Source organism: Osmerus mordax, chromosome 12 (assembly GCF_038355195.1).
Source record: "Osmerus mordax isolate fOsmMor3 chromosome 12, fOsmMor3.pri, whole genome shotgun sequence".
Lineage (NCBI taxonomy): Eukaryota > Metazoa > Chordata > Actinopteri > Osmeriformes > Osmeridae > Osmerus > Osmerus mordax.
Genome location: NC_090061.1, coordinates 2510541 through 2536208, shown reverse-complemented (window position 1 = coordinate 2536208; position 25668 = coordinate 2510541). Strand labels below are relative to the sequence as shown.

Genomic DNA, 25668 nt, shown 5'->3' with positions numbered 1-25668 from the left:
TCAATGTTATCCTGTTATACTTTTGTAACAAGGGGACGTAATACATTTTTTACATTCTCTGGTCTACCCTCTTCAATTATACGCCTGCACTTCTGAAGGAATTGCAGATAACAGTGCTCAAACAAATGCACCCAATCGTCATTTAACAAATAAGTTAATATAGGTATAGTTATATTAGACTTGCTTAGTATTGTGGGAATGAGTTATGCATGAGACCGGTGTAACAATTATTTTATCAAAATTAAAAGTAACGATTTCCATCTCCACCGAAGCTAAACACGACAGGCACTAGGACTCAAAAAGCTAGAGGCTAGGGGGGGGGGGGTTGTCTGAGCAATGACGCCCCACTCTAAATCATGTTGATCGAGTTTTGACTGAAACCGGTCGGACTCGTTGCCTAAGTACAGTTGGCTAAACAATGCGGTAGCTTGCAACAAGTTTCATATTTTAAGAAAACTTAATGTACAGTTTCGGGGTAGTAAACGGGACGTTCCAAAGGAGGCTGCTTTACCCAAATACTCATGGAAGAGGGAGACATTTTCCAGTCCGATGTTTATCCTGTCATCAAACCTAATCGTGAACTGGAAAAACTAATTATTTTCAAAGTGTATAAGAGAAGATGGTTCATTCTACTCGTACTTTGCTTGCTAAATTGCTCCAACTCAATGGTAAGAAGATGTCTTTCTTTATTATTTCTGTATACCTGCTAGAATGAAAGTTTGGTTTGGGGTTTGTTATCTCTCAAGCGAAGAATAGGCTATTCATTTGGACAGGTATAGTTGAATAGCAGGTCCATTATAATCGACCACAAATTTTCTACCGATTCTAAGCATCCCTGCAAGAGTATGCTAAGATAAGTAACGTCGTATATCCATAGAAATCAGCAATTCGCTCCATATATGCTACTGCTTCAGTTTAGCAGAAGTGATTGCGCAAGTAGAAGCCATATGGTGCCTTACTGTTTTGGGGGCTGTGGGAAACGACCCCCCAGGCTCCGTGTCTCAACAAGGGTGTTTTGCCTGAGGGTCCCACTTAAACATTGAAGGTCGAACCATAAACACCTTCCTCACTATCCCCAATCCCCAACTGACACATATCTCCCAGGCAGCTATTGTTGACAGGGGACTGGTGACCGCAGGCTGTTAACCCGAGGCTCAGCTGTCTAGAAAACGTTTAATTGAAGGTCACGTCACGTCCCATTCAGAACGAAAAAAAAAATTCTTATTGGGATTTTTGGAGAATAACGTGCCGCTGAGAAGGAATATAACCTTAAAAATAATTAAATATTTATACGTACATGCAAACATAGTGTATATATAAGTGGCCTATATACTGTAGTCCCTATACATAGTAGATCAATAGCCATGTCTCTCGTAGTGATGATGCGTTAACCCTGTGTTGTGTTTTTCACAGTATGGCCATTAGGACACCGCAACAAACAACAATCATTTCACAGAATCCTCTCCAATGGAAAGTTTTGACATCTGCTTCTGAGGAAAATTAGATTATTATTATCTTAAATGAAGGAATAAATCCAGTCAGAGTGGTCTAGGGTCTAATTCTGGAGACAGAGCTGTCATTGTGTCACCTCATCAGCTGACCTCTCCTCCTCCAGCTGCTCACACGAGATTTCCCCCAACTTTTAGAAAAGAGAGAGTTGTGCTTGTCCTATGACAGTTATATTTAATTCATTCAGCAGACACTTTTAATGAAAAGCGAAATACAGACATGCATGTACAGCAGAAGACAAAGGATCAGAAGTGCGTAGTTGTATCAGTTTTTCAGTGGTCCGAGCCAAGAAACGGTCTGTGTTTCTCAATGCAAAGTAACCACATAATGGTTGTTGTAGTCCTGGTGAATAATTCACTTCCATCTGACTGGTTATGCATCTTTTTCAGGACAATATTGTTTTTGTGGCACTCTCCTGCATTCCCTGACAAACTCAGGTGTTCCAAGTTCTAACAGGAAAGCTTTGGTCCTATTTTAAGTTGAGTTAATTTTCACAGGAGGTAACTTATTGGGGTCAAGTGATGTTGTGAAACCGTCGTGACTTTCTCTGTTGCTGCGCAAAGCGTGACAGAGTTCCGGCCATTAAAATGTTTTGTCCATGTTTAACATTGAACCACCCGAGAGTGACAAAAGCTGATTTCTTTTAGTGTCCTATTTAGTGTCAGTTACAATCACATCCCATTTAATTTCATTCATTTAGCAGACTCAGTTTGATTGGTTGGTGTCAGTGTAATCACTCCATAAGATCCACTAGTGATGAGCTCAACTCAAACGTTGGTCATGAGACTGATGGTGACAAACCTGAGTCATCATGATTTCTCACCATTGGCATCCCACAAGGATCAGCTGTGGTTTCCTTTCTGTTCAGGTGTCACATGACACACACCACTGGCTGTGGTCACGCCGCAGTTTCAGTCAATCTCCGAATGGTCGTCAGTCCATTACGGAACTTAATCACCATCCCTTCATTGCTATTATGGAAGAATTATATTCTTTGTTTCGTTTATTTTTGCAGGGACAGCACACAATTAAAAATGATTGCACCACAGTTAGCTATAGCTAGCTAATTTGGAGCTAACTTGCATGATACGAGCAATGGTGATATGTTACCTCATGATGTTAAGAATGACGATAAATATCCTTTGATGATGATCAAACCATAAATATCAAAACCCTTGCCTGTTTGTTTTCACATCTCCAGCTATGGCTCACCTTCGCCCCAGTGGCAGACCAGGCGGCCAAGTTCATGGACGTGTCTCTGGACCAGATCAACTGGCTGTCGCTGGTGTACATGGTGGTGGCCATCCCTCTAAGCTTCGGGGCCACGTGGATGCTGGACACCCTGGGGCTCCGAGCCACGGTACGTTTCTAGTTTCGGGTTACCGTGGCGACCGTGTAGGCCGAGGCTTTACCGCAGCAGAGACATAGAAATGGCGCAAATAGAAAGCGCAGGAAATCAAGGATTAGTAAGTGACTAGTTCTAGCAGTGTTTTTGTGGTCAGAGTCAAGATACGGGATGTGTATTTACGGAGCACAGCTGCAAAGTAACCACAGACTACAGAGACATGCTGCTTATGACTCGAGGGGCATCACACAACCTTACGAGGAATGCGCTTGATGCCGTGTTTAGTGATTAACTCATGTCTGTTGTCCTGTGTGCTGTGTGTCATTATGACACATCTCTAAACCGTGAGATATGGGTCAGCAGGAGGAACCACAGGGGAGTGGAACTCTAAAGGAGGACACCATAGATTTATTTACAAAGATAAGGTGTACGATGTGAAACAGGAAGCTACCAGATTCTCCAGTGGAAACACCTGCTCCTTTGTTTGAGTAATAAAACCGAAAAGAAAATTTGATATCGTGTGAAAGTACCATGTTTAGAAACAGTTACTATCCTAGTGCTTACACCTCTTCAAAAACATAACAATGTTTAAAGACTTAATCATAACATACTCGCTCAGCAGAAAGTCACACTCTTCAAACTGTTTAGGTGCAGTTATATGGGTGTATGTAAAACCCTATGTGACATTGCTACACAAATAAGGGCTACACAAATACAATTTGATTTGATTTAACAACTTTTATCCCAAGCGGCATAAAGGGATGTGAGTGAGGATGTGAAGCAGGATATGAACCTGGGACCTCTTGATCTGCAGCCAAACGCTCTAACCACTAACCTCTACCCGTACCCGCCACAGCTGGTGCTGGGATCCTGGCTGAACATGCTGGGAGCGGTGTTGCGCTACATAGCGGTCCTGAAACTCTTCGGGACGGATGAAAGGTTCCTGTTTCCATTGGTGATGTTGGGCCAGACCCTGTGCTCCTTGGCCCAACCCCTCGTCATCTTCACCCCCACCAAGCTGACTGCGGTCTGGTTCCCAGATCACCAGCGTGCCACTGCCAACATGATCGCCTCCATGTGTGAGTTACTGTACCCATGGACCAACATGATTTAATATACACCAAATACTGTATGTAAATGATTTAGCATGCACTATATCATTGTATATCAATGATACATTGATACCATACACTATAAACTATACAAGTTAACTACCATATAGTACACAAGTTAACTACTTTACCATTTACATTACATCATGTATCGATTTAGAAGACTCTTTTATCCTAAGTGACATACAGGGGTGGATTTGAACCTGTGAGCCCTTGATCTACAATCAAATGCTCTAACCACTGAGCCTAACCTACCACATGAGCTAACTACAACACCAGACATACAGTTCTGATCACTGCATTCCTCACAGCTACAAGTGTTTGTCTGTAAACAGTCCTCAAACTGCAGTTACAAAGTCGGTCTTGAAATAACCAAAACCAGGAAGAGAACCTGATCTGTCAGTTCTCCTTACATCGGAAGATTATATATCATAGACAGACTGACTCTTAAACTCTCTCGTTTCCTCTTTTTCCTTCCCAGCGAACCCCCTGGGTCTTCTGTTTGCTAACATCTTCTCTCCCATGATTGTGGCCTCCACCAACAATCTAACTCTTCTGGTGAGAAAATTAAAAACCATGAGGGTTGTGTAACTGCTGATAAAGATAATTGGTCTTGACTTAAAGTGCTAATACACACATCTCTCCATGGTTACCGCCCCAGATGTGTGTGTACGCGATACCAGCCATCCTGGCTTGTCTCCTAGCAACAGTGGGGATACGAAGCCGAGCCCCCCCCACCCCCCCCTCTGCCAGCGCCGAGATGTCCAACTCTGAGCCCTTCCTTCAGGGGATCAAACTGGTGATTAGAGACACACACACACACACACACAGACCAGCATGGACACACACACACACACAGACCAGCATGGACAGACAGACACACACACACACAGACCAGCATGGACAGACAGACACACACACACACACACAGACCAGCATGGACAGACAGACACACACACACACACACAGACCAGCATGGACAGACAGACACACACACACACACACAGACCAGCATGGACAGACAGACACACACACACACACACAGACCAGCATGGACAGACACACACACACACACACAGACCAGCATGGACAGACAGACACACACACACACACACAGACCAGCATGGACAGACACACACACACACACACAGACCAGCATGGACAGACACACACACACACACACACACACACACACACAGACCAGCATGGACAGACAGACACAGACAGACACACACACACACAGATCAGCATGGACAGACAGACACACACACACACACACACACAGACCAGCATGGACAGACACACACATAGATAGACCCGTATGTACAAACAGATACACACACGCACGCAGATAGACTAGCATGTACACACACACAGACTGCTGTTTCCCACTGGATTCCCCTCCCCCAGGGTCTATGAGTATTCTGTTTCCCACCTTAACCTGTGTGTGTGTGTGTGCGTGCAGCTGATGAGGAACAGAGCCTACCTGATCCTGCTGCTGTGCTTCGGCTCAGGCATCGCTGTGTTCACCTGCTTCTCCACCCTGCTGGAGCAGGTGCTCTGCATCAGGGGATACACCAACGTAAGCCCCGCCCACCACTTGTCTGACTCCGCCCATGTAGTACGTGCTTTACCTGGTGAGCCACCAGGACACCCCAGAAGTTCATAGTTCTAACGGTGATCGGTAAACACCCAAAAAATTATACTGTGGCCGCAACAACATGCGACTCTTACCTTGTAGGATTTCTCCGGGCTCTGCGGGGCTCTGTTCATCGTGTTTGGGATCGTAGGAGCAGCGTTGCTGGGTGTCTACGTGGACAAGACTAAACAGTTCACCGAAGCTACCAAGGTCAACATGAGCTTCTCAGCGCTTGCTGGAACAGCCTTCGCGGTGGTGAGCATCATCAATAAATCCCTCAAACCTTTTTCTTTTACTGGGGATGTTTGTGTTTATATGACAGGGGAATTTCAATGCAAAAAAAATAAAAATGTAATAAGCAGACCCTTTACCCCAAAGTGATATGAATAGTGCATACAGAAATTATAGCACAGTGAAGCAAAAACCACGTCAATTATTAAGTGCAAAATTGAGGGTGGGATCTCACATCCTAACCTCATCCGACATCCCCAAGTCCCATGAAATACTTCACGGTTGACGTTGATGTTATAGGGCTGAGACATCTTGAGCCTCTTGGCCACACCCCTTGATGTGGCCACGCCCCTTGATGTGGCCACGCCCCTTGATGTGGCCACACCCCTTGATGTGGCCACACCCCTTGATGTGGCCACGCCCCTTGATGTGTGCTGCTGTTGTGTCGCCCTGACCAGGTGTCTCAGATGCGGGGCCAGAAGGTCGCCGTGGCAGCCGCCGCCTCTGCCTTCGGCTTCTTCGGCTTCTCCATCTACCCGGTTGCTATGGAGCTGTCGGTGGAGTGCTCCTATCCTGTGGGAGAGGCCACGTCAGCAGGCCTGATCTTTATATCAGGGTATGTGACTGGTACCTTGTCTTCACATCAGGCCTGTCCAACAGAGCTGAACCCAGAGTGTACTGAAAAGGGAATCGGGCTAGTAATCAGAAGGTTGCCGGTTCGATTCCAGGCCGTGACAAATGACGTTGTGTCCTTGGGCAAGGCACTTCACCCTACTTGCCTCGGGAGGGAATGTCCCTTTACTTACTGTAAGTCGCTCTGGATAAGAGCGTCTGCTAAATGACTAAATGTAAATGGGTGAATTATCATCCTCATTTCACTATGCAGGTCTTAACGGTATATTTGACAAGATGATCGTAGGGTTGCTGGGTTTGTTCCTGATCCTCTGGTTGTGTGTTCACGTCCTCCAGACAGATCCAGTCTGTTATCTACATCATGCTGCTTCAGTCGTTGACCAAGAGAATGGCCGACTCCCCCCTGTCGACCTGCTCTGTGGGGGGAGAAGCTGCGCTCAGCTGGAGGGGTAAGCTCACTTCACACACTTATTTCCTCATACTTTATTTTCAAATACACACTGCTCATGTGACACGACGTATCATTGCCTTGGGAACAAATATCTTTAGCAGTGGTTCAAAGGGTTACATTAACCCCCTCCCTCCCCCGTGCTTCTAAGACACTTTAGATCGGTTATGTTCAGTTACACTACTTTTAGTTCTCCATTGTGAAATTAGATCTTCTTAGGTTTAGATTGAAGTAATCTGTAATGTAACAGACAGTCGCACAGACACACACACACACCACTACTCTTCCACTCTCGCTCTCTGTCTCTTCCTCGTGGTCGTTGGCTGACTACCAGTGGTTGATAGTGTGTGTGTGTGTGTTCCCTCCACAGTCTCCATGCTGGTCATGGCAGGGATCTGGAGTGTGTTTACCTGCTGTTTCGTTATCTTCTTCAACACAAAGTACCGCCGACTCCTGGCCGAGGCACAAACCCCCCAGCTGGCTGATCCAGGCAGCCAGGCAGATGCCAAGGAGCAAACGCCCGGGCTGGAGGGAGGCGCTCTGAAGGAGGACGCTCTGAAGGAGGACGCTCTGAAGGAGGACGCTCTGAAGGAGGACGCTCTGAAGGAGGACGCTCTGAAGGAGGACGCTCTGAAGGAGGACGCTCTGAAGGAGGACGCTCTGAAGGAGGACGCTCTGAAGGAGGACGCTCTGAAGGAGGACGCTCTGAAGGAGGACACTCTGAAGGACGGACAGAGAGAGACGGACGCTACCTGTAGAATCTGGACCGTGGGATTAACAGGAAGTAGAGACTGTTAGGATGAAAGAGATTTAAATGACTTAAATCGCCTTCAGAAGCCTTCAGAAAGTGGAAGACAGATGTGGATCTGAAATATCCCTGACAGGATGTTGGAGTAACATCTGATGGATGAAGGTGATGCTAAATAAGATCAGATGGAGCCCAGAAGACAGTGGCAGAGAGGCGAGTAGGTCATCCAGCTTCCATGGAAATCCTCTTATGTTAAATTAAGTTGTATGATATTGTTCTGTTGTAAAATGACTGAGTGAAACTGTGGCCTTGAATGCTGTCGGCAGAGGGAGCGTTCGCACAGCTGAAACATGATTACCTCGTCTAACGACCTCGTCTGAAACACTATACTAACTCATGTCAACACCCAGGTTTTGTTGTGCTGGTACATTCCTAGACCAAAGAAATGTGTACATGTTTAAGTACCATTATATTTCTATAAACTGAGAACTGTATGTACTGTATGTTTTATACTGATCCGATTTAACCTTTTGTACTACTAAGAGCTATTAACATGCTCAGTGAAATTATACCTTCTCTTTAAAAAGCCTTCTCTTCTTCATTTAACAAAACATTCGTAACTTAACAGCCTGACACATCTATAAAGACATTTTTGGAGTTAAAAAAAGAAAGTGTATACACTTCAGTGTATTTCATAATTTCAAAAGTGTAACACAGTCATCTTCCAGGAACTATATCCCTCCATAGAGGACCCATACAGACAGATAAGACTCAACTGAGTTTAATCGTTTTCCAAATTCAATTAGACATAAAATACATGTAAAAAAGTAGAGGGCTCTGCATTCAGAATCAGTTGGAGCAAAATAATATGCTTTATCTCCCGCATTTCTCTGTTTTCAACTTCAGTCGTGTTTTAAAAGATCCACTTTCATCGGACTACAAGCAACCTGTGGTCAACATCGACCAAACAGAACTGGCAGAGGACCCACAAGGCAGATTCCAATGATACTATAACTGAACATAAAAAAAACTGAACAAAGATCACTCAAATAGTCTTACACAGATAATACTTTGAATGTTCAGCCCCCCCCCCCCCCCCCCCCCCCCCCCCCATAAACACACAGACACTCATTAAAAGTAAAAAAAAAAAAAAGAAAGTCTAATGGGAAAATCTTGATGCAAGAGCTGGTTGTTATGGTGTGTATCTATGTAGGTGTGTGCTCCATGTTCGCTGCACACAGCATGTTGTGAGGTTGAATACATGCGTGTCCTGGTGTGTGTTTGCATGCGTGTGTGTTCTCAGAGCTGCAGGGTGCAAAACTGCTGGTAGACAGCCAGGATGTGAGGGTCCAGCTCAGCCGTGAACAGCAGGTTCTCCAGGGTTCCCATGTACTGCTGGATCGTCCCGTGATGCTGAGAGAGAGAGAGAACACAGGAATGCAGGTCAACACCTAGACAGCCACACCCAGGACTGGCTAGAACCAGAACTGGCTAGAACCAGAACTGGCTAGAACCAGGACTGGCTAGAACCAGAACTGGCTAGAACCAGGACTCAGGATGGATTAATCATGTTTAACCTCTGGGATGTTTAACCCCAGGGATGTAAATAGAGATTTTATACAGCTGGCACTACAGTCACAAGAGGAAGGCATTAAGCATCATATCTATCTGGACAGTTGTGTTACATATATTAAACTAGTCTTCTTAAAAAGCCTCAGTGAGCTACTGTTGCGCCCGTACTGGCTGAGGAACAGGAAGACGAAGTTACCATGAGGAAGATCTGCTGCAGCCGCTCGATGCAGTTCTTGTACCAGGGAGAGCTGATGTCCACGCTGCCCGTCTCACAGCGAACCAGGTGCTCGGTCAGCATCATGATGAAGCGCTGGGAGGGGGGGGGGGGGAGTAGAGGAGAAAGGGAAGGAGGAATAGAAGGGGGGAGGTGGAGAGGGTCCCGGGAGAAGAGAGCAGAGGACCAGACAAGCAAAGTATTTTAGAATGGATCTTGCGCCACCACAGAAGACATTAAGCTACAACCATGACATGTTCCCTGCAGCAGAGGGAGAGAGGAGGCCTGAGGAGGCGGTACCTGGAAGATGACCAGGAAGAGGTTCTTCTGCTCGCTCTGGGCCGACTCCACCTTCTCCTGCAGACGCTCGATCTGTTCCTCCAGCTGCCCGTCCTCCTCCTCGCTGTTCTTCTCCATGTCCTCCTCGTCCCCGCTGTCCTTCTGCACATGCACACAGAGAGAGACATGGACACACAGTTAAGCAGACAGAACTTTGCCACAGTGATATTTCCACCCAGCCAGCAGCATGTTCCCAGCAGAACGACCCCCGACAGCCTGTCTTCAGATCTACCTTCTATTTACACATGAATAAACACGTCTGCTAAATTTACATTTACATTTACATTTATTCATTTAGCAGACGCTTTTATCCAAAGCGACTTCCAAGAGAGAGCTTTACAAAGTGCATAGGTCACTGATCATAACAACAAGATAGCCAAAAAACATCGCGAGTAGCCAAAACATGAAGCACACATTGTGAACAACCAAAGTAAGTGCCAAAGGGAAGAACCATAAGAGCATGTAGTTAAACAAGTCACAACCAAACAACATGAACAGCTATAAGTGCAAGTGTACCTGTGGGAAAAAGCAAGCAACAGTAATAAAACAATATATCACAGCGAGAACCAAAAATTTTAATCAGTTACCACTAACCACAAGAGCAACAAGTCTCTAAGCAAGAGTCATTGTGATCCTTGAGGAAACTAACATCGGGTCAAGCGAACCGTTCCTAAGTACCGTTGTACTCCCGGAACAAGTGCGTCTTGAGCCTTTTCTTGAAGGTGGAGAGACAGTCAGTGTCTCTGATGGAGGTGGGGAGTTGATTCCACCACTGGGGGGCCAGACAGGAGAAGAGCTTGTGTTGGGACCGGGCGGTCTTGAGCGGTGGGACCACCAGGCGGTTGTCTGAAGAAGACCGTAGGTGGCGGGTGGGGGTGTAAGGCTGCAGGAGAGACTTGATGTAGACGGGTGCAGTCCCGTTCACTGCTCGGAAGGTCAATACCAGGGTCTTGAATCTGATACGGGCCATGATAGGTAGCCAGTGGAGAGAGATGAGGAGCGGGGTAACATGGGAGCGTCTGGGTAGATTGTAGACCAGGCGGGCCGCCGCGTTCTGAATCCTCTGAAGAGGGCGGGTTGCACATGCTGGGAGACCAGCGAGCAGAGAGTTGCAATAGTCCAACTTGGAGAGGACGAGTGCTTGGACTAGCAGCTGGGTGGAGTGCTCAGACAGGTATCTCCTGATCTTCCGGATGTTGTAGAGGGTGAATCTACACGACCGGGAGACCGCAGCAATGTGGGCCGTGAGGGAGAGCTCGTCGTCCATGGTAACCCCAAGGTTCCTGGCAGAGGATGAAGGGGTCACCGTCGCAGATCCCAGGGTGATTGAGAGATCGTGGGAGATGGAGGGTTTAGCCTAAATGAATAAAGTGTCCAAACTGTTTCTCCTGGTTCCAGTCTCCACTCACCCGCCTGGATCGAAGCAGTTGCTAGGACACCAGGCCTCCCTCACTGCTTCCCAACCTCCCTCCCTCTCACCTTCTTGTGTTGCTGTTTCTCCAGCTTGTCCTTTGCCTCCTCCAGCTCCTTCTGGATCTTCTGGACGTGCTTGTTCATCTTACGGATGGTGGAGTGCAGAATCTCCCACACGTAGAACCTGGTGGAGACCACAGGTCACAAACCAGCGAACGGACGAACATGTCCAGATAACATCAGTACAGCACACAGGCATATTAGCACACCTCATCCAATTTTATGGAAGCAAATCAGTGACAATGTTTTGAATTTTAATAGGCATATTTTAAACTTGACCAGGGCTCAACTATATTCTACTGTACTTTGCTCTGCTATAGGCTTCTCCGTTTTCATCTCTACACCCCTGTCATAGCGTATGTGAAAAAAACATTTTGAAAGGTTGAAACAATATTTTCGGAAAACGTTTTTGAAGAAAACGTTTTGAAAGACCGACAAAAAAAACATTGAAAAAAGGTTTGCATCAATGATGAGTACTTAATGAGGACTCTACTGTACTCTGCTTCTATGTTCTCTCCTTTCACTTCGTGTGGGGGAAAACGTTTTGAAAGGTTGAAAAAAATCTTTTGAAAGGTTGAAGAAATCCTTTCTAATAAAGGTTGTGAAAATAATTTCGAAAAAAGGTTTTGATAAAATAGTTTTGAAGGGTTGAAACTATATTTGAGAAAAAATTAACTGTTTGCGTTTACATTTACATTTAGCAGACGCTCTTATCCAGAGCGACTTACAGTAAGTACAGGGACAATTCCCCGAGGCAAGTAGGGTGAAGTGCCGTCATTTTAGCACGGCCGGGAATCGAACCGGAAACCTTCTGATTAATAGCCAGGTTCCCTAACCACTCAGCCATCCGACTCCCTTTTAATTTTCCCGTTTAATGTGTCTTTGTGAGCATTTGGATGTGAGTTTATAGTAGTATGAATGTGTGTGACTGCTTCATATGTGAATGTGTTTCATACATGTTTGTGTAAGAACAGTCTGAATGATTTCCTAAACGGCCCCTCATACTGAGTGAAGGAGACCCACCTGGTGAACTCGTGAGCCATGTCCTGAGAGAACAGCCAGTTGGCCACAGCAGCACAGTCCACTATCTGGGTCCTGATCAGCTTATCCACCAGCACAGAGATCATCTACACACAGCCCAGGAACACACACACACACACACACACGTTACCAAAATATCTAGAATTGGGTTTCAAATTTCGTGCATTTTCCGTAACCGATAGTTGAACACGTTAACAAATCAATAATCGATTCATCATTAAGGACTAAGCTACAAAATGCACTCCTTCGCTCATTTTAAGTTGTATTTAAACGAGCGGCCCATAAGCGATATTATTTACTACACAAGACTATAAGTTGTGTGTGACCTGTGGATGGTTCCTCCAGACTTCATACACCACCCGGAGAATGTGGAGCTTTCCCTCGTCACAGTCCGTCAGGGCCTTCAGAATCTCGTGGAACCTGGAGAGGAACCCAACGTTAAACTGGGACGACGGTATATCAGGTCTATGAGGTACGGTGAAATTAAACTGGGACATGAGGAGTTGTCTAGAGAACGCCATCCTTCATCCGTCTACATGAGGTCTGGACCGGGCTAGTCCCAGAGCTTGGTGCACCCAGGCCCAGCCAGGAGCCCACTGGCAGGCAGGGGGCTGGCACAGTCCCACTCACTTAGCCAGGGCACTGAAGGAGTGGCTGAAAGACTTGGCAGCCAGGTGGAGCAGGGTTTGGAGAAACACCTCGATCTTCAGGGGGTTGAAGCTCTCTCCTTCGTCTGGAGATGGATGTGGAGAAAGGAACATGGTTGTTTTATTAGAGAATGGTATTACAGAGAACAGATAGACTTAAGGAAAGGAAAGGTAAACATAACAAAAACCTGTAAACCATAATTTCTAAGTAAAAATTGGACAAAGTACATGTTCTGTACGTAAAACATGTTTGACCCTTGAGGGTGACCCCTGAGGCTGACCCCTGAAAGTGACCCCTGAAAGTACTGACCATCGTCATCCTCCTGGTTGGGGTTGGGAACGTCTTTCAGGGCGGTCAGAATCTCCTCGTTGGATGCTCTGTTCTTGATGCAGTTGCTCACCGTTATGGCCATGGGGTATCCCGGCAACGCACCTAGACAACGGCATCAGAACCATCATACCTCGTTCAACTGTCATCCAGTCAGGCTTCGGTGAAGTTGGTAGTTAACAGTTACAAGGTATCCCTCTGGGATGCACCGTGGAAAAAAACAAACTCACTGTTGGCTTCGTCTCCGTATTTGTAAAAGAAGACGGGTTCAGCCGGGATGAGGGCTGAGAAATTGGCAGGAACGAGGTCGACGATCCTCTGGTGGTAAGAGAGTCTGCAGGGAGGACAACACAGACACTAACCTCAGCACCGAACAAGAGATACAAAGAGATGGTTCTCTTCCTTAATTTTTTATATAAATACATATGGGGGGGGCTTTTAAGAGACGTGTGGTACGCACACTTGTCCAGTGAGCTACCAGGGCTCCGTAACAACCTAGTTAACTTAGGTAAGCGTAGGTAAGGAGACTGGGTCAATACCTCATACATTTCTCCAGCACCTCTCTGACAAACTTGGGTTTGGGTTTCTCTGCTTCCAGGGGCAAGCAGTCAGCCCTGGGGAGGAGAACACACAGGATCAGGCCACAGCACCAGCTTGGTACACAGAACATGTCTGTGTTACATGTATGATGTATAGTGCAACATATATGTTGACGTGGACCAGTGTTCCCTACCAGTCATCCCAGCTCCAGCGGAACTGGAAGTTGCTCAGATGGTGAGAGAACCAGTTGAGGAGTCTGTAGGGAGAAACAGGTAGTCAGGTGGCTGAGCGGTTAGAGAATCGGGCTAGTAATCAGAAGGTCGTTGGTTCGATTCCCCGGCTGTGTCAATGACGTTGTGTCCTTGGGCAAGGCACTTCACCCTACTTGCCTCAGGGGGAATGTCCCTGTACTTACTGTAAGTCGCTCTGGATAAGAGCATCTGCTAAATGACTAAATGTAAACATCATGAGCGGTGAGATTCAGATGTGTACAGGGGTGTGCCTGCTGCTGGGTGTGTGTGTGGGGGGGGGGGCGTACCTGTCTATGCAGGTGGTGTTCATGGTGTCCAGTCGCATGTACATCATCTCTGTAGCTTGGGCGAGCTGGTAAACTGCTGTTATGGTCATAACCGGTATGTCATGTGCACGTTTAGCCTTCATCCAGTGACACCGTTACAGGAGGGGGAAATTTGAACCTGCAACCTCTTGATCTACAGTCAAATGCTCCAACCACTGAGCTATACCCATTCCCATTAAGGTTACCCCAGGTCAACTGACTGCCAGCATGCAGCCACAACTACACAGTCACATTATCTCAAGGATGGCACAAACAATATTGTACAAAAACAAGTACAAACCTATTAGTCCCCTGAAATACAGTGACTGGCCGACACTTCCCCATCTACAAAATCAACAATTTTACAAGCAATGTCACAGAGGGCTTCACAGACACCCACAGCTCAGCCCCTATAACCAAACTAACCCCTCAGAGACGGGTGGTTCTGGTGGGTGGAGGATGGTGGTTCTGGAGGGTAAAGGATACCACCTGGGGCAGGGAGCCAGGCTGCAGCTTGCACAGCTCTATAAGCAGGGTGGTGAACATCACGTCCATGTGGGGCGGGTTCGGCAGCTGGAACAGCTCTCCGAAGATCACCTGAATATCACAGTCCCAGGTTCACATTACCACAGCTTTACTGGCCACAATAAGATTTTATTGATTTATTATTATTGAAACTTTTATAATTTTTCCTGCTAAGAGGGACATTGATAACTTTTTCTGTTGTTTCAAAGCACAGTGACAGACGTACCTCTACGATGTGATAGTTGAGTGGGATCTTGTTCTTCCCAGGGTAGCTTAGTAACTGGGCAGCACTGAGATTCAGGAAGAAGAGAGTGAAGAGACATTAGAAGCCTGATGATGATAATCATAGATATATATAAAGGGTAGATGTCTCGTCCGCGTTGCCGGACAACGGAGTCGAACGTCCACACATGGCGGCCATCTTGCTACAGTCAACTCGCTCACCCATAACATTGTGTTGATGCTACATGTACTTTTTAAATGACCATAGCTTGCTCAATTTTCAAACGATTTTTAAACGGATTGGTTTGTTATCAACGTCAGAGATGGCCGCCATGTGCGGACGTTCTAGACTCCGCCGTAAGACATCTAGTCTTTATATATATCTATGATGATGATGACGATGATTCATAAGAGTAACCAGTAAGGACTCTTATCCGGTTAACAGAGCAGGTCTCACCAGGTCTTCCTCTCTTTCCAGTGAGACTTGATGATGCAATGCAGGTTTTCCTCAATAACAAACCTCTCCACAGAATGGCTGCCCGGCATCACAGGCCCCTGAGAGCGAGAGATTTTTTGTAAAGGAAAAATGCTTCATTATAAGAAACGAACTGAAAACCAAAAAATTTCTAACCTGGCGTACAAATACAGAAGATTATTCGTATTTTTAAGACAATATTCACGTCAAAAACATTGGGTGGTTAAGACTTTTTCCCAGTACTGTACATGGTGGTGAGTGTATACGCACCTCAGGGGCGTCAGTGTAGTCGAACATGCGGAAGACGACGCGGGGCATGGGGTAGAGGGCGTCGGGCATGTGGCCCGGTGGGGTGAAGGGAGGCAGGTTGTGCTGCAGAGCCTCACACAGCACGCTGTCAAAGGCGATGTACGGACGCAGGATGTGACGCTCCTGCCAGCGATCCTTCTTCATCTTTTGGATCTGGGCCCACAAGCAGTCTAGATACTGAGGGAGGGAGCAAAGCACAGGGAGGGGGAGAGAGGTAGGGAGATAGACAAGGGGGAGGAGAGAGGGAAGGAGAGACAGAGAGGGAGGAAGGAGAGACAGAGAGGGAGGAAGGAGAGACAGAGAGGGAGGAAGGAGAGACAGAGAGGGAGGAAGGAGAGACAGAGAGGGAGGAAGGAGAGACAGAGAGGGAGGAAGGAGAGACAGAGAGGGAGGAAGGAGAGACAGAGAGGGAGGAAAGAGGTGGGGGGGACAAACTTTTAATGACATTGTGAGAAACAGGAATAAGTTATCAAAGTGTGTTACTACACCACACGAGCAAACCATCCACGACCGAGAGCGCCGACACACCCACCTCTTCCTGTGGGTGGGGCTTCTCTGCAGTCCACACCTGCAGCATCGGAACGTGTGTTTTGAGTCGGCTCCTGAGAACACAAGACGATAAAGTCTCGAGGGCAAGTTCTCTCTGAAAACATTCAGACCGCAGACGGGGGATTGAGCCGGTTCGTAGCGGCGTGAAACTAAACCGGAGGAGGGAGAGCTTACTTCAGGTAGCCGTCGATCTGGTTGAGGAGCCTGTCCATCTCAACATCCTTCTTCTCGTAAAGCTCCTTCCCCACCCAGGGCAAACAGGAGAGCACCACGTACACGAACCAGTCCGAACGCACCTGGAGACACACACATCAACCACTTTGTGACACACTTGGATGAGGGTGATATTTTTGACTGGAAATTGAATAAATTATCAATTTGACCAGACGGGATTATGAAATCCACGTTGCTTCGTGAATGAAAAGAGCACAGTGGAAGTTCTTCCCACTCGTAACTAAGATGTGTTATACCTGTGGAACATCCTCCTCTTGCGTGACACTGACAAAGTTCTCAAACATGGCCACCATGGAAGGGGCGGCGATCACATGACAGTTCACCAGGTCACACAGGAAGCGCACCTGAAACACAAACATGTGGTACTAAGCTATTTACCCTAGGAGGAGAGGCAGGGAGGGAAAACTGAGCTGAAGCTGAACGAGGAAACAGGTTTCAAGGTCACAGACAGACCCCTAGGTAACATGTTAAAGAACAAGAATCTTCGAGACGTATATAGGTCACATCACCTACCAGGTAAACAGCTTCATTGTACAGGTTGGCCTTTAGCGTTTCCTTGAGTTGCCTGATCATGGCCTCCACAAACTCTCCACCAAAGTTGTAGTTCCTGGCGTTGAGGAGGCCCACCAGAGTTGTATAAACCGTCAGCTTTTCCGGCAGGAGTCGGGCACTGTCAAAACAGGACACACGGTCAGGTGTCTCAAATGGAAAACCGGGATTGTAGTAAACTTGGTTGTTGACTTCAGTGAAGGAACTTACACTGCACATAAAATGCGCAGGATTTTGTTTTTGTAATTTGGGAGATCTGCTTCCAAAACTCCAGCCAAACCCTCCAAGTTGCTCTCCAGGGAGGAGGTACTCTGTAAAAGAATATGTTAACTTAAAACGACGTTTTTTGAGACACTTTTGTACAAATTTTGTCTAGACAAATTGTACAGACAAAGGACATGCATAAAAACCTGCCAAGACTTACTGCTATGTTTCATTACCTTTTCTCCTACTCGACATATCAGTGATTCCAGGCGATCCTCTATTTCAATAGGCTCCGACGTTCTCCTCCTCTTATGAGCCTGGCCGCCTGAAACCAAATATATTTCAAACAACTGTGATGACACGGAATACGTAACATAATCTTACAACGTAGACTAGAGTAATACATTATTTAGAAATGAAGTTATTGCAGAGATATTTTCACTGCAAATTCATAAATCATTTTCATTTCCGTTCCCACAGAAAGCTAAAGACACTTCAAAACAACTTGCCCTGGGTACCGCCCCCACAATGTTAACACATGGGTGAAAGCTGCGCATAAACTGTGTTTAACCTACACATAAATGCCTCATGGGCTAGCTTGCTAAGTACTAGTGGTTAACACATCTATTACGTGGAAAGAACTAAACTTCACATATTGTTTCAGTATATCAAATACAGGTTGAATGTGTGTATTATAAAACATCCGTTGCCAGTTGACCACAAATGATGAGATGATTTAGCAAGCGTTAGATTCACATACATAGTAGGCTAGCAAGCTAACTAGCAACATATCGACTCGCTGTAGGTCGCTAGCAAGCCAATCAGCAATGCATTGTGAATGGTTGTGACATCGGAGACAGAAAATCCTGTACAAATATGGCTGTGTACGCCAACTAAGTACAAAATGTGTCTATTCTGTAAACCACAATCAGCATGGACCGATCATTATTCCCGCTTGTTAGCAAGCTACTGGTAGAGCTAGCTAGCGAGACGAGCTAACAGAGCAACTAGTACAGCAACAATTTACCATCATTCTCGTCGCTGTGTCGTCTTCTTGACATGTTGCTGATACCACCGGTTCGACAAATGTATGCAAGCTCCTCTCAACTACGGTGCAAATATATACCAGAATCCGAAGTAAGGTTATCAAACCTTTAGAAAATCAATGGTCGCGGTAACAAATAATAGCGGATTGACCCAAGCGAATCACATCCGGTGCAGCGTTGACAGATGACGCCAACTTCCTTTGACAAACCAACCAATAACAATTTAGATTGAACGTGTAAACGTGACAATTGTATCCAATAATATTCAAGCCTTTAGTAACATAGCAACGTCTATTTGTTACAAGTCATGAGAGTCGTGATGCTTGTGCTTGTTAGCTAGCGAAAAACATAAGCAAAATAAAACTTGTTTTTGCTGTGCTGGCAGCATTACCGTGGGAGATCTTAGTAACTAGCGTATCCCGGTAAGACAGCTCTAGCTAGCCAGATAAAACAATTTAGCTAGCTAGCCTTGATTACTATAAAACAGTACTGCATACCACTTCACCAGACACTTGGCTACAGTACAGTAGTTAATCCTCCCAGCCCCTGGATAATCCTGACCTGTCAAGATGCGTTTCTCCAACCTCGCAAGAAGGCTTTTCATTACAGTTCTGCACGTCAAGTAAAGAGGAGCCATCGATATACAAAGCTTGATACAAATACAAAAATATTCACATCAACTGCAGAGACCGAAACTCATTAAAGTAAAAAAAGATGGAGATTAACCTAAATCGTGTGGACTATTTGCAGGTATAACATTTAGAAAAACGATTGTTACATACCGTGTGTGTATTCAGTGTAATCATTGTCAAATACCGATTAACCTAACCCTTGAAGTGTAAGGTTAGATAACGTTAGCACACGTTAAATTTAGTATTTTTGATCCTGCTAGCAACAATTTGCAACCAAGCGTCAAGTGACAACGGTGATATCTGACAAGCTCTCATGATCACCGTATCGTTCATAATTCCAGGTCGGAGTGACATCTCAGAAAACGATGAGACTTCTTCCGGCTATCGGACGCAAGGCCACACAAAAGGTAGGATGTGGCAAATGCGATATCAACTTGTCCTAGCTGTACTATCCTATATCATATTATGCCACACTTCATTCTTGTCACCGTAAAATGTTGTGCGTTCCAGGTCGCGATAGCAGATCATGATGGTGTAATCAGTTGTTTTGGGATGAAGAAAGGTGAAGCTGTGGTTGGTATTTAGACTTTTGTCAACAATGAATAAACCGAGCATTATTCAAGAATGAATAATGCTGCCATTTTTTATGGAGTTTATTCTATGTAAATGCATCGTTTGTTGTCCATTCCAGCCTGTTTTCAAAACTCTGCCTGGGCAGAAGATATCCAGATTGGACCTGGGAGGGGCTCTGGGGACCCCCCAAGAGAAGATTTTTGTGTCTGCTGGCTCTGAAGTCAGAGGATTTACAAAGAAAGGCAAACAGTTCCTGACTTTTGAGGCTAATTTGACCGAAAGCATCAACGCCATGTAAGTGGAATGTGTCCATGGTCTGTGAGAAATTCAGATCGTTTTCCGCCTGGTTATTAAAACATGATATCACCAACGATGGCAATTTGTTCCTTGTGTTATGTTCCACACAGCACCCTGCACTGCAACCGGCATAGGCTAGGAATCATGCAACGCCTCAGTGAAAAAGCCAGTTAATGATGTTTACATCTTGTTTTTCAGGCACGTGGCAGGAGCGGACCTCTTTGTGTGTGCCAGTTACATCTACAATCACTACTGCGACTGCAAGGACCAAGACTACTACCTGTCTGGGGACAAAATCAACGACATCATCTGTCTACCTGCCGAGACGCTGGGTCGTATCGTACCTGTGTTGGCCTGTCAAGACAGAGTCCTCAGAGTCTTACAGGTGATCCAATCCTATATTCACCTGACTATATATTGCATATAATTCCAAGTTGGGTGATCCGTATTGATAACTAGGGGCCTTCCTTCATGCATGTGCTGTTCTCTGTAGGGATCTGAGCTTTTGTACGACGTTGAAGTCCCTGGGCCTCCGTCTGTCTTGGAGTTGTACAGCAAAGAAGAAGGTGCACATGTGACGGTCGACATGAAAACTCCAAACGTACTGAAGTCCCATTATGACATACGCTCATTGTTACGGCATTGCTACTTTCCCCACTGCAGGTAATATGGAGGACATTCTTTATGGAACTGTGGACGGCAAACTAGGACTGGTGAAGATGACTGATTCCTGCGCTATTTCCAAATGGGAGATTGACAATGACAAAAAGAAAGGAGGTATTTTATTGCTTGTACAGTAAACGTGTGCCATTGATGTGTAGTGTCATGTAGGAATGGACACAACATGCTTATTTACATTTAGCAATGTAGTCATTTTCATGATATTACGTTTTCATTCGTGCTAGTCGCTTGCTTGCTTATGTTAATTGTCACACAGTTGACATCACAAGCGTAGCTTGTGTTTTTCTCAACGAGTCTGCTCATGGTTGGCCTGCGTGCTTGTCTCTGCTAGGCGTGCTGTGCCTGGACTCGTTCGACATCCTGGGAGACGGCTTGAGAGACGTCTTGGTGGGGAGGGATGATGGGACTGTGGAGGTCTACGGCTTCGACTCCTCCAATGAGCCCTCTCTGCGCTTCGAGCATGTGAGTTCCTGCTGTAACTTAACATTTCACTCGGCAGACCCACTAAGCAGCAACGTACAAACAGCGTATGTAGAAAGTACAAGCATAAGATCGAGAATCCCAAGTGCGTAGTTCTGACAGTTTTTCGGTGAACACGAGTCAAGGAACTATCGGTATTTACATTTACATTAAATGTTGTCATTTAGCAGACGCTCTAATCCAGAGCGATTTATAGTAAGTACAGGGACATTCCCCAGAGGCAAGTAGGGTGAAATGCCTTGCCCAAGGACACAACGTCATTCTGCACAGCCGGGAATTGAACTGGCAACCTTCAGATTACTAGCCCGATTCCCTAACCGCTCAGCCACCTGACTCCCTGATTTACTAGCCACAACGCTAACCTTGTGTCAGTGTTGAGACCATGCACATTAACCAGTAGTTAACGTGTGAGGTTCTGACTGTCGTGCTCCAGGTACTGTCAGAGAGTGTGAGGTTCTGACTCTGTCGTGCTCCAGGTACTGTCAGAGAGTGTGAGGTTCTGACTCTGTCGTGCTCCAGGTACTGTCAGAGAGTGTGAGGTTCTGACTCTGTCGTGCTCCAGGTACTGTCAGAGAGTGTGACGTCTGTCCAGGGAGGCTGTGTAGGAAAGGAGTCGTACGACGAGGTCCTGACAGCCACATACACAGGTGAGACACATCTTCTACTTTAGGTAAAGCAGTACCGATGGGGAGATATATATTTCCATCTGTATATACATTCTCATTGGTGTGCATGTGTGTGCATGTGTGTGTGTCTGCCTGTGTGTGCGTGTGTGCGTGCGTGTGCACGTGTGTTTGCAGGCTGGGTGACAGGGCTGACTACAGAGCCCCAGCAAGCAGGAGCAGGACCTGGAGAGGAGGTGAAGATGAGCAAAGAAACCCAATCTAAAGTGGCTGCTCTCAGGTACCAGCTGACGGCTCAGCAACATCCACCAATCCAACATTAACACAGTATTGTGTCAGATATACCCTTCTAATTCTAAACTAACGGATATAAATGAGCTTAGAAGGAGAAGGTTCTATATAACATGGTTATCTATGTGTGAGTATAAAGCTGTGCCATACTGCTGGTGTACCCCCCTCACTTCCCACCCCCTCCCCTCCCACCCCCTCACCTCCACCCCCCCCCCCTCACCTCCACCCCCCCCTCACTTCCCACCCCCTCCCTCCCACCCCTCCCCTCCCTCCCACCCCCTCACCTCCACCTCCCCCCCCTCACCTCCACTCCCCTCCCACCCCTCCCCTCCCACCCCCTCACCTCCACCCCCCCCCCTCACCTCCACCCCCCCCTCACTTCCTACCCCCTCCCACCCCTCCCCTCCCTCCCACCCCCTCACCTCCACCTCCCCCCCCTCACCTCCACTCCCCTCCCACCCCCTCCCTCCCACCCCTCCCCTCCCTCCCACCCCCTCACCTCCACCCCCCCCCCTCACCTCCACCCCCCCCTCACTTCCCACCCCCTCCCTCCCTCCCACCCCTCCCCTCCCTCCCACCCCCTCCCCTCCGACCCCCCCCCTCAGGGCGGAGCTGGAGCAGCTGCAGGTGCAGGTCCTCCAGGGCAGAGAGCAGTACCAGCAGACCTCCCAGTCCAGCACAGCCGTCTCCGCTGTGCCGGTCTTCAGCGTCAACGACAAGTTCACGCTCTGCCAGGACGACGCCAGCTACAGCCTGACCCTGGAGGTGCAGACTGCCATCGACAACCTGCTGCTGCAGGTGAACACACTTGCTTTGGTGGTGGTGGGGATCTTTATTTAACCAGGAAGAAGTCATTGAGATTCAACATTTCTTTTGCAAGAGTGTCCTGGCCAGGTTCTGAGTTATTACACTTTCACAGACCACATGACAAACTGGTATTGTGGTCAAAATGTAACATGTAAAGATGGCGTGTTTGGAAGATGATAGTCAAACCGGATTCTCTTTTTAAACAGAGTGACGTTCCCATTGACCTGTTGGATGTGGACAAAAACTCAGCAGTTGTGAGTTTTAGTGAATGTGACTCAGAGGTAAAAGCTTTACAACGGTATGAAAGAGAAAATAAAATGATGACCTCATCTGCATACTTGTTAACTCTCCCCCAAAAATGACCCATTGTGACTTATTATTTTTTTCCAGCAACCAAATGGTAATTTCCTCCTGGCTACTTACAGATGTCAAGCTAATACTACCAGGCTGGAACTGAAGGTAAGCCATGTAATGTAATACCCCCCCCCCCCTCCCCCCCCCCTCCAAAAATAGCATCAACATCACGCATTCGTACCTTGGCTCCAGGCCCGTTAAGACCTTGCGGTACTGTGTGTTTGGAGTTATGTAGCTCACCTGTCCTCATGTTACCAGGTGAGGTCCATTGAAGGCCAGTATGGGACTCTCCAAACCTACATCACTCCCAGGTTACAGCCCAAGACCTGCCAAGTCCGCCAGTATCAGATCAAACCTCTGTCTCTGCACCAGAGGACCCACTCCATGGACCAGGACAGGTGAGGAGGAACACTCACACATACGCTCATAATGGAACCCTCGGCAGGAAATAGTTTTGGTTTGGTTGTACAGTGATGTGGAACCATTTTCACTGTATTATCTGGGAGCATTAAGGACAACAAGCATGGAGAATAACCGGAGATGTCGGTTTGTTTTCAAATGTGGGTGGTATAGCTTTTTTGGGGGTAACTGAGGATGTGGGTGTTCAGTATAATTTTCTTACAGACTGACTTAGCTGTTTACAAAAACTGCTAATGAAAAACACACAACCGAAGTTTGTTTCTCAACATTTTCTCCCTCCGTCTGGTATCTTCCTGTTCCCCTCCAGACCTATGAACACCCTCACGCTGGCTGGCCAGTTCAGCTTTGCAGAGATCCACTCCTGGGTGGTGTTCTGTTTGCCTGAGGTCCCGGAGAAAACTCCAGCAGGAGAGAACATAACCTTCTTCTTTCAGAACACTTTCCTCGGTACGCAACTGGAAGCCACGTACAGGTGAACGAAACGCAACATAAACATCTCAACTACAATTTTAAGTTGATTACGTCTGTTCGGTGTGACAAAAACAACGTCTTTTGCAAGAATCACCAACAAATTTGGTGGGTGGACCCTTACGGGTTCGTTATTTCACTGCATACGTATCTACATAAAGATGATTGATTCTGTGTGGTTTAACTCCCTTTCCTCTGTGGTGATTTCAGTAAAGGAGAAGGTCATTTCAAGTCCGATAACATTTCCACCATCTCTATAATGAAGGATGTCCTATCCAAGGAAGCCACAAAAAGAAAAATCAACCTGAACATTTCCTACGGTGAATCCACTCTGATCGGATCACTTTTGATTCATCTCATTCATAGCACAAACATACTTTGGGATCTGACTAGCATCCATTTGCTCATGTACAACCATCCTTTTCAGATGTAAATGAAGAGTCGGTGAGCCATACACTCAGGATGATTCATCCTAAACTTGAGTATCAGCTCCTGCTAGCTAAAAAGGTCCAGCTTATTGATGCATTAAAAGTAAGTGTCTGGTTTACAGTTTCTTTGCTTATTGGTTTGTTTATTATTATATGACTTGTGATTATATCTCTTTCTGTCTCCCTCTCTCAATCTGTCTGTCTCCCTCTTTCTCCGTTTCCCTCTTTCTCTCTATCCCCCCTATCTCTTTGTCTCTCTCTCTCTCTCTTGCACTTTCTCTCTCTCTCTCTGTTTTTGTTTCTTGTTAAGGAGCTGCAGGTGCACGAGGGAAATGCAGACTTTCTCATCCCTGAGTATCGCAATATTCTTGATGAGTCAGCCCACTTGTTGGAGGAGTACAAGAAGCAACCAGCTCATCTGGAAAGACTCTATGGTACCCCACAAACTAATGAAATTACCTATTTGGCTATTCTACCAGAGATTGTCCTTGTTTATGTATACTTGCTTGTGTCTAATGGTGGATCATAGTTAAATTAATGTTTTTGGTGCTTTTTCCTAGGTATGATCACTGATCTCTTCATTGACAAATTCAAATTCAAGGGACAGAATGTGAAGACCAAAGTTTCATTGTTGCTTGAGATTTTAGATAACTATGATCTCAATTCATTGATGGATTTCTTCAATGAGGTATAGTGTAATTGAGCTAGCATGTTTGCACCGTTTTGTAATAGCTTTTTCCATTTGTGTGTTTTGTAAATAGAACTTAGCAGCTTTTGTCAGTTTGTATCTGACTTGATGTATAGAATGATAATGTTACAAAGATACGTTTTTTCAGATATTTATTACGAATTGTGTAGTCTTATGGCTTTATGTTTTGATAAATGTTCTCTAATCTATTTAGACGTGACGTTTCTATTTGTATTCAAGTGTAAAACATTTAAATAAACAAGATATTTGTGGTAGTTGCTTACATGTGCGCGTAATAATGAATGAAATTGTAATGTACTTCTAAGAAGCATAGCCTAATGCATATAATTGAAATCAAGACTATTAACAATATTTACATTCTTCGTCCGTTTATTGAGATCGAGCTGAACACAAATATGCACTCCGTAAACTTAACTG

The 25668-nt window shown here is 46.1% G+C and overlaps 3 protein-coding genes across 4 annotated transcripts; 2 read left to right on the top strand and 1 right to left on the bottom strand.

The window, feature by feature from the left end:
- The first annotated feature begins 388 nt into the window (after nucleotides 1–388).
- LOC136954111 (solute carrier family 49 member A3-like) lies at nucleotides 389–8420 on the top strand. Its single transcript, XM_067247657.1, has 10 exons — nucleotides 389–668; nucleotides 2711–2869; nucleotides 3711–3933; nucleotides 4448–4524; nucleotides 4628–4765; nucleotides 5432–5548; nucleotides 5708–5860; nucleotides 6295–6452; nucleotides 6806–6918; nucleotides 7288–8420. Exons 1-10 carry the CDS (start codon nucleotides 522–524, stop codon nucleotides 7713–7715), a joined length of 1713 nt encoding a protein of 570 aa, XP_067103758.1. The 5' UTR covers nucleotides 389–521; the 3' UTR covers nucleotides 7716–8420.
- A 10-nt stretch (nucleotides 8421–8430) lies between these two features.
- Nucleotides 8431–18621, bottom strand: LOC136954110 (nuclear cap-binding protein subunit 1). Of its 2 annotated transcripts, XM_067247655.1 has the most exons (23): nucleotides 18470–18621; nucleotides 17679–17767; nucleotides 17449–17549; nucleotides 17203–17359; nucleotides 16926–17033; nucleotides 16630–16751; nucleotides 16439–16508; nucleotides 15868–16083; nucleotides 15580–15677; nucleotides 15127–15190; nucleotides 14862–14972; nucleotides 14358–14422; nucleotides 14013–14075; nucleotides 13819–13893; nucleotides 13510–13613; nucleotides 13262–13384; nucleotides 12935–13037; nucleotides 12631–12724; nucleotides 12287–12390; nucleotides 11270–11387; nucleotides 9752–9892; nucleotides 9434–9547; nucleotides 8431–9078 (listed from the first exon to the last, which is right to left on the bottom strand). In XM_067247655.1, the coding sequence occupies exons 1-23, from the start codon at nucleotides 18501–18503 to the stop codon at nucleotides 8965–8967; spliced, it is 2388 nt and encodes a 795-aa protein (XP_067103756.1). In that variant the 5' UTR covers nucleotides 18504–18621; the 3' UTR covers nucleotides 8431–8964. The 2 variants fall into 2 exon arrangements, with proteins under 2 accessions (XP_067103756.1, XP_067103757.1); XM_067247656.1 differs by lacking the exon at nucleotides 18470–18621 and having other exon boundaries at nucleotides 17663–17747.
- A 547-nt stretch (nucleotides 18622–19168) lies between these two features.
- Nucleotides 19169–25339, top strand: bbs7 (Bardet-Biedl syndrome 7). Its single transcript, XM_067247379.1, has 19 exons — nucleotides 19169–19238; nucleotides 19462–19527; nucleotides 19631–19693; nucleotides 19812–19987; nucleotides 20189–20375; nucleotides 20484–20556; nucleotides 20654–20767; nucleotides 21003–21133; nucleotides 21714–21798; nucleotides 21952–22054; nucleotides 22671–22863; nucleotides 23079–23153; nucleotides 23263–23331; nucleotides 23485–23624; nucleotides 23954–24118; nucleotides 24325–24434; nucleotides 24542–24645; nucleotides 24853–24976; nucleotides 25103–25339. The coding sequence occupies exons 1-19, from the start codon at nucleotides 19203–19205 to the stop codon at nucleotides 25234–25236; spliced, it is 2148 nt and encodes a 715-aa protein (XP_067103480.1). The 5' UTR covers nucleotides 19169–19202; the 3' UTR covers nucleotides 25237–25339.
- The last annotated feature ends 329 nt before the right edge of the window (nucleotides 25340–25668 follow it).

Bases quoted from the DNA above. Each gene is read 5' to 3' on its own strand.
- LOC136954111 (XM_067247657.1), top strand. From the start codon at position 522: ATGGAAGAGGGAGACATTTTCCAGTCCGATGTTTATCCTGTCATCAAA. The intron at 4,525-4,627 runs GTGAGAAAATTA...TTACCGCCCCAG, and splicing joins CCAACAATCTAACTCTTCTG to ATGTGTGTGTACGCGATACC. The intron at 6,453-6,805 runs GTATGTGACTGG...CACGTCCTCCAG, and splicing joins GGCCTGATCTTTATATCAGG to ACAGATCCAGTCTGTTATCT.
- LOC136954110 (XM_067247655.1), bottom strand. From the start codon at position 18,503: ATGTCAAGAAGACGACACAGCGACGAGAATGATG. The intron at 15,678-15,867 runs GTGCGTATACAC...TCTCGCTCTCAG, and splicing joins ACTACACTGACGCCCCTGAG to GGGCCTGTGATGCCGGGCAG. The intron at 13,038-13,261 runs GTCAGTACTTTC...ATCCATCTCCAG, and splicing joins CAACCAGGAGGATGACGATG to ACGAAGGAGAGAGCTTCAAC.
- bbs7 (XM_067247379.1), top strand. From the start codon at position 19,203: ATGGAGATTAACCTAAATCGTGTGGACTATTTGCAG. The intron at 19,694-19,811 runs GTTGGTATTTAG...TGTCCATTCCAG, and splicing joins TGAAGAAAGGTGAAGCTGTG to CCTGTTTTCAAAACTCTGCC. The intron at 21,799-21,951 runs GTGAGACACATC...GTGTGTTTGCAG, and splicing joins CCTGACAGCCACATACACAG to GCTGGGTGACAGGGCTGACT.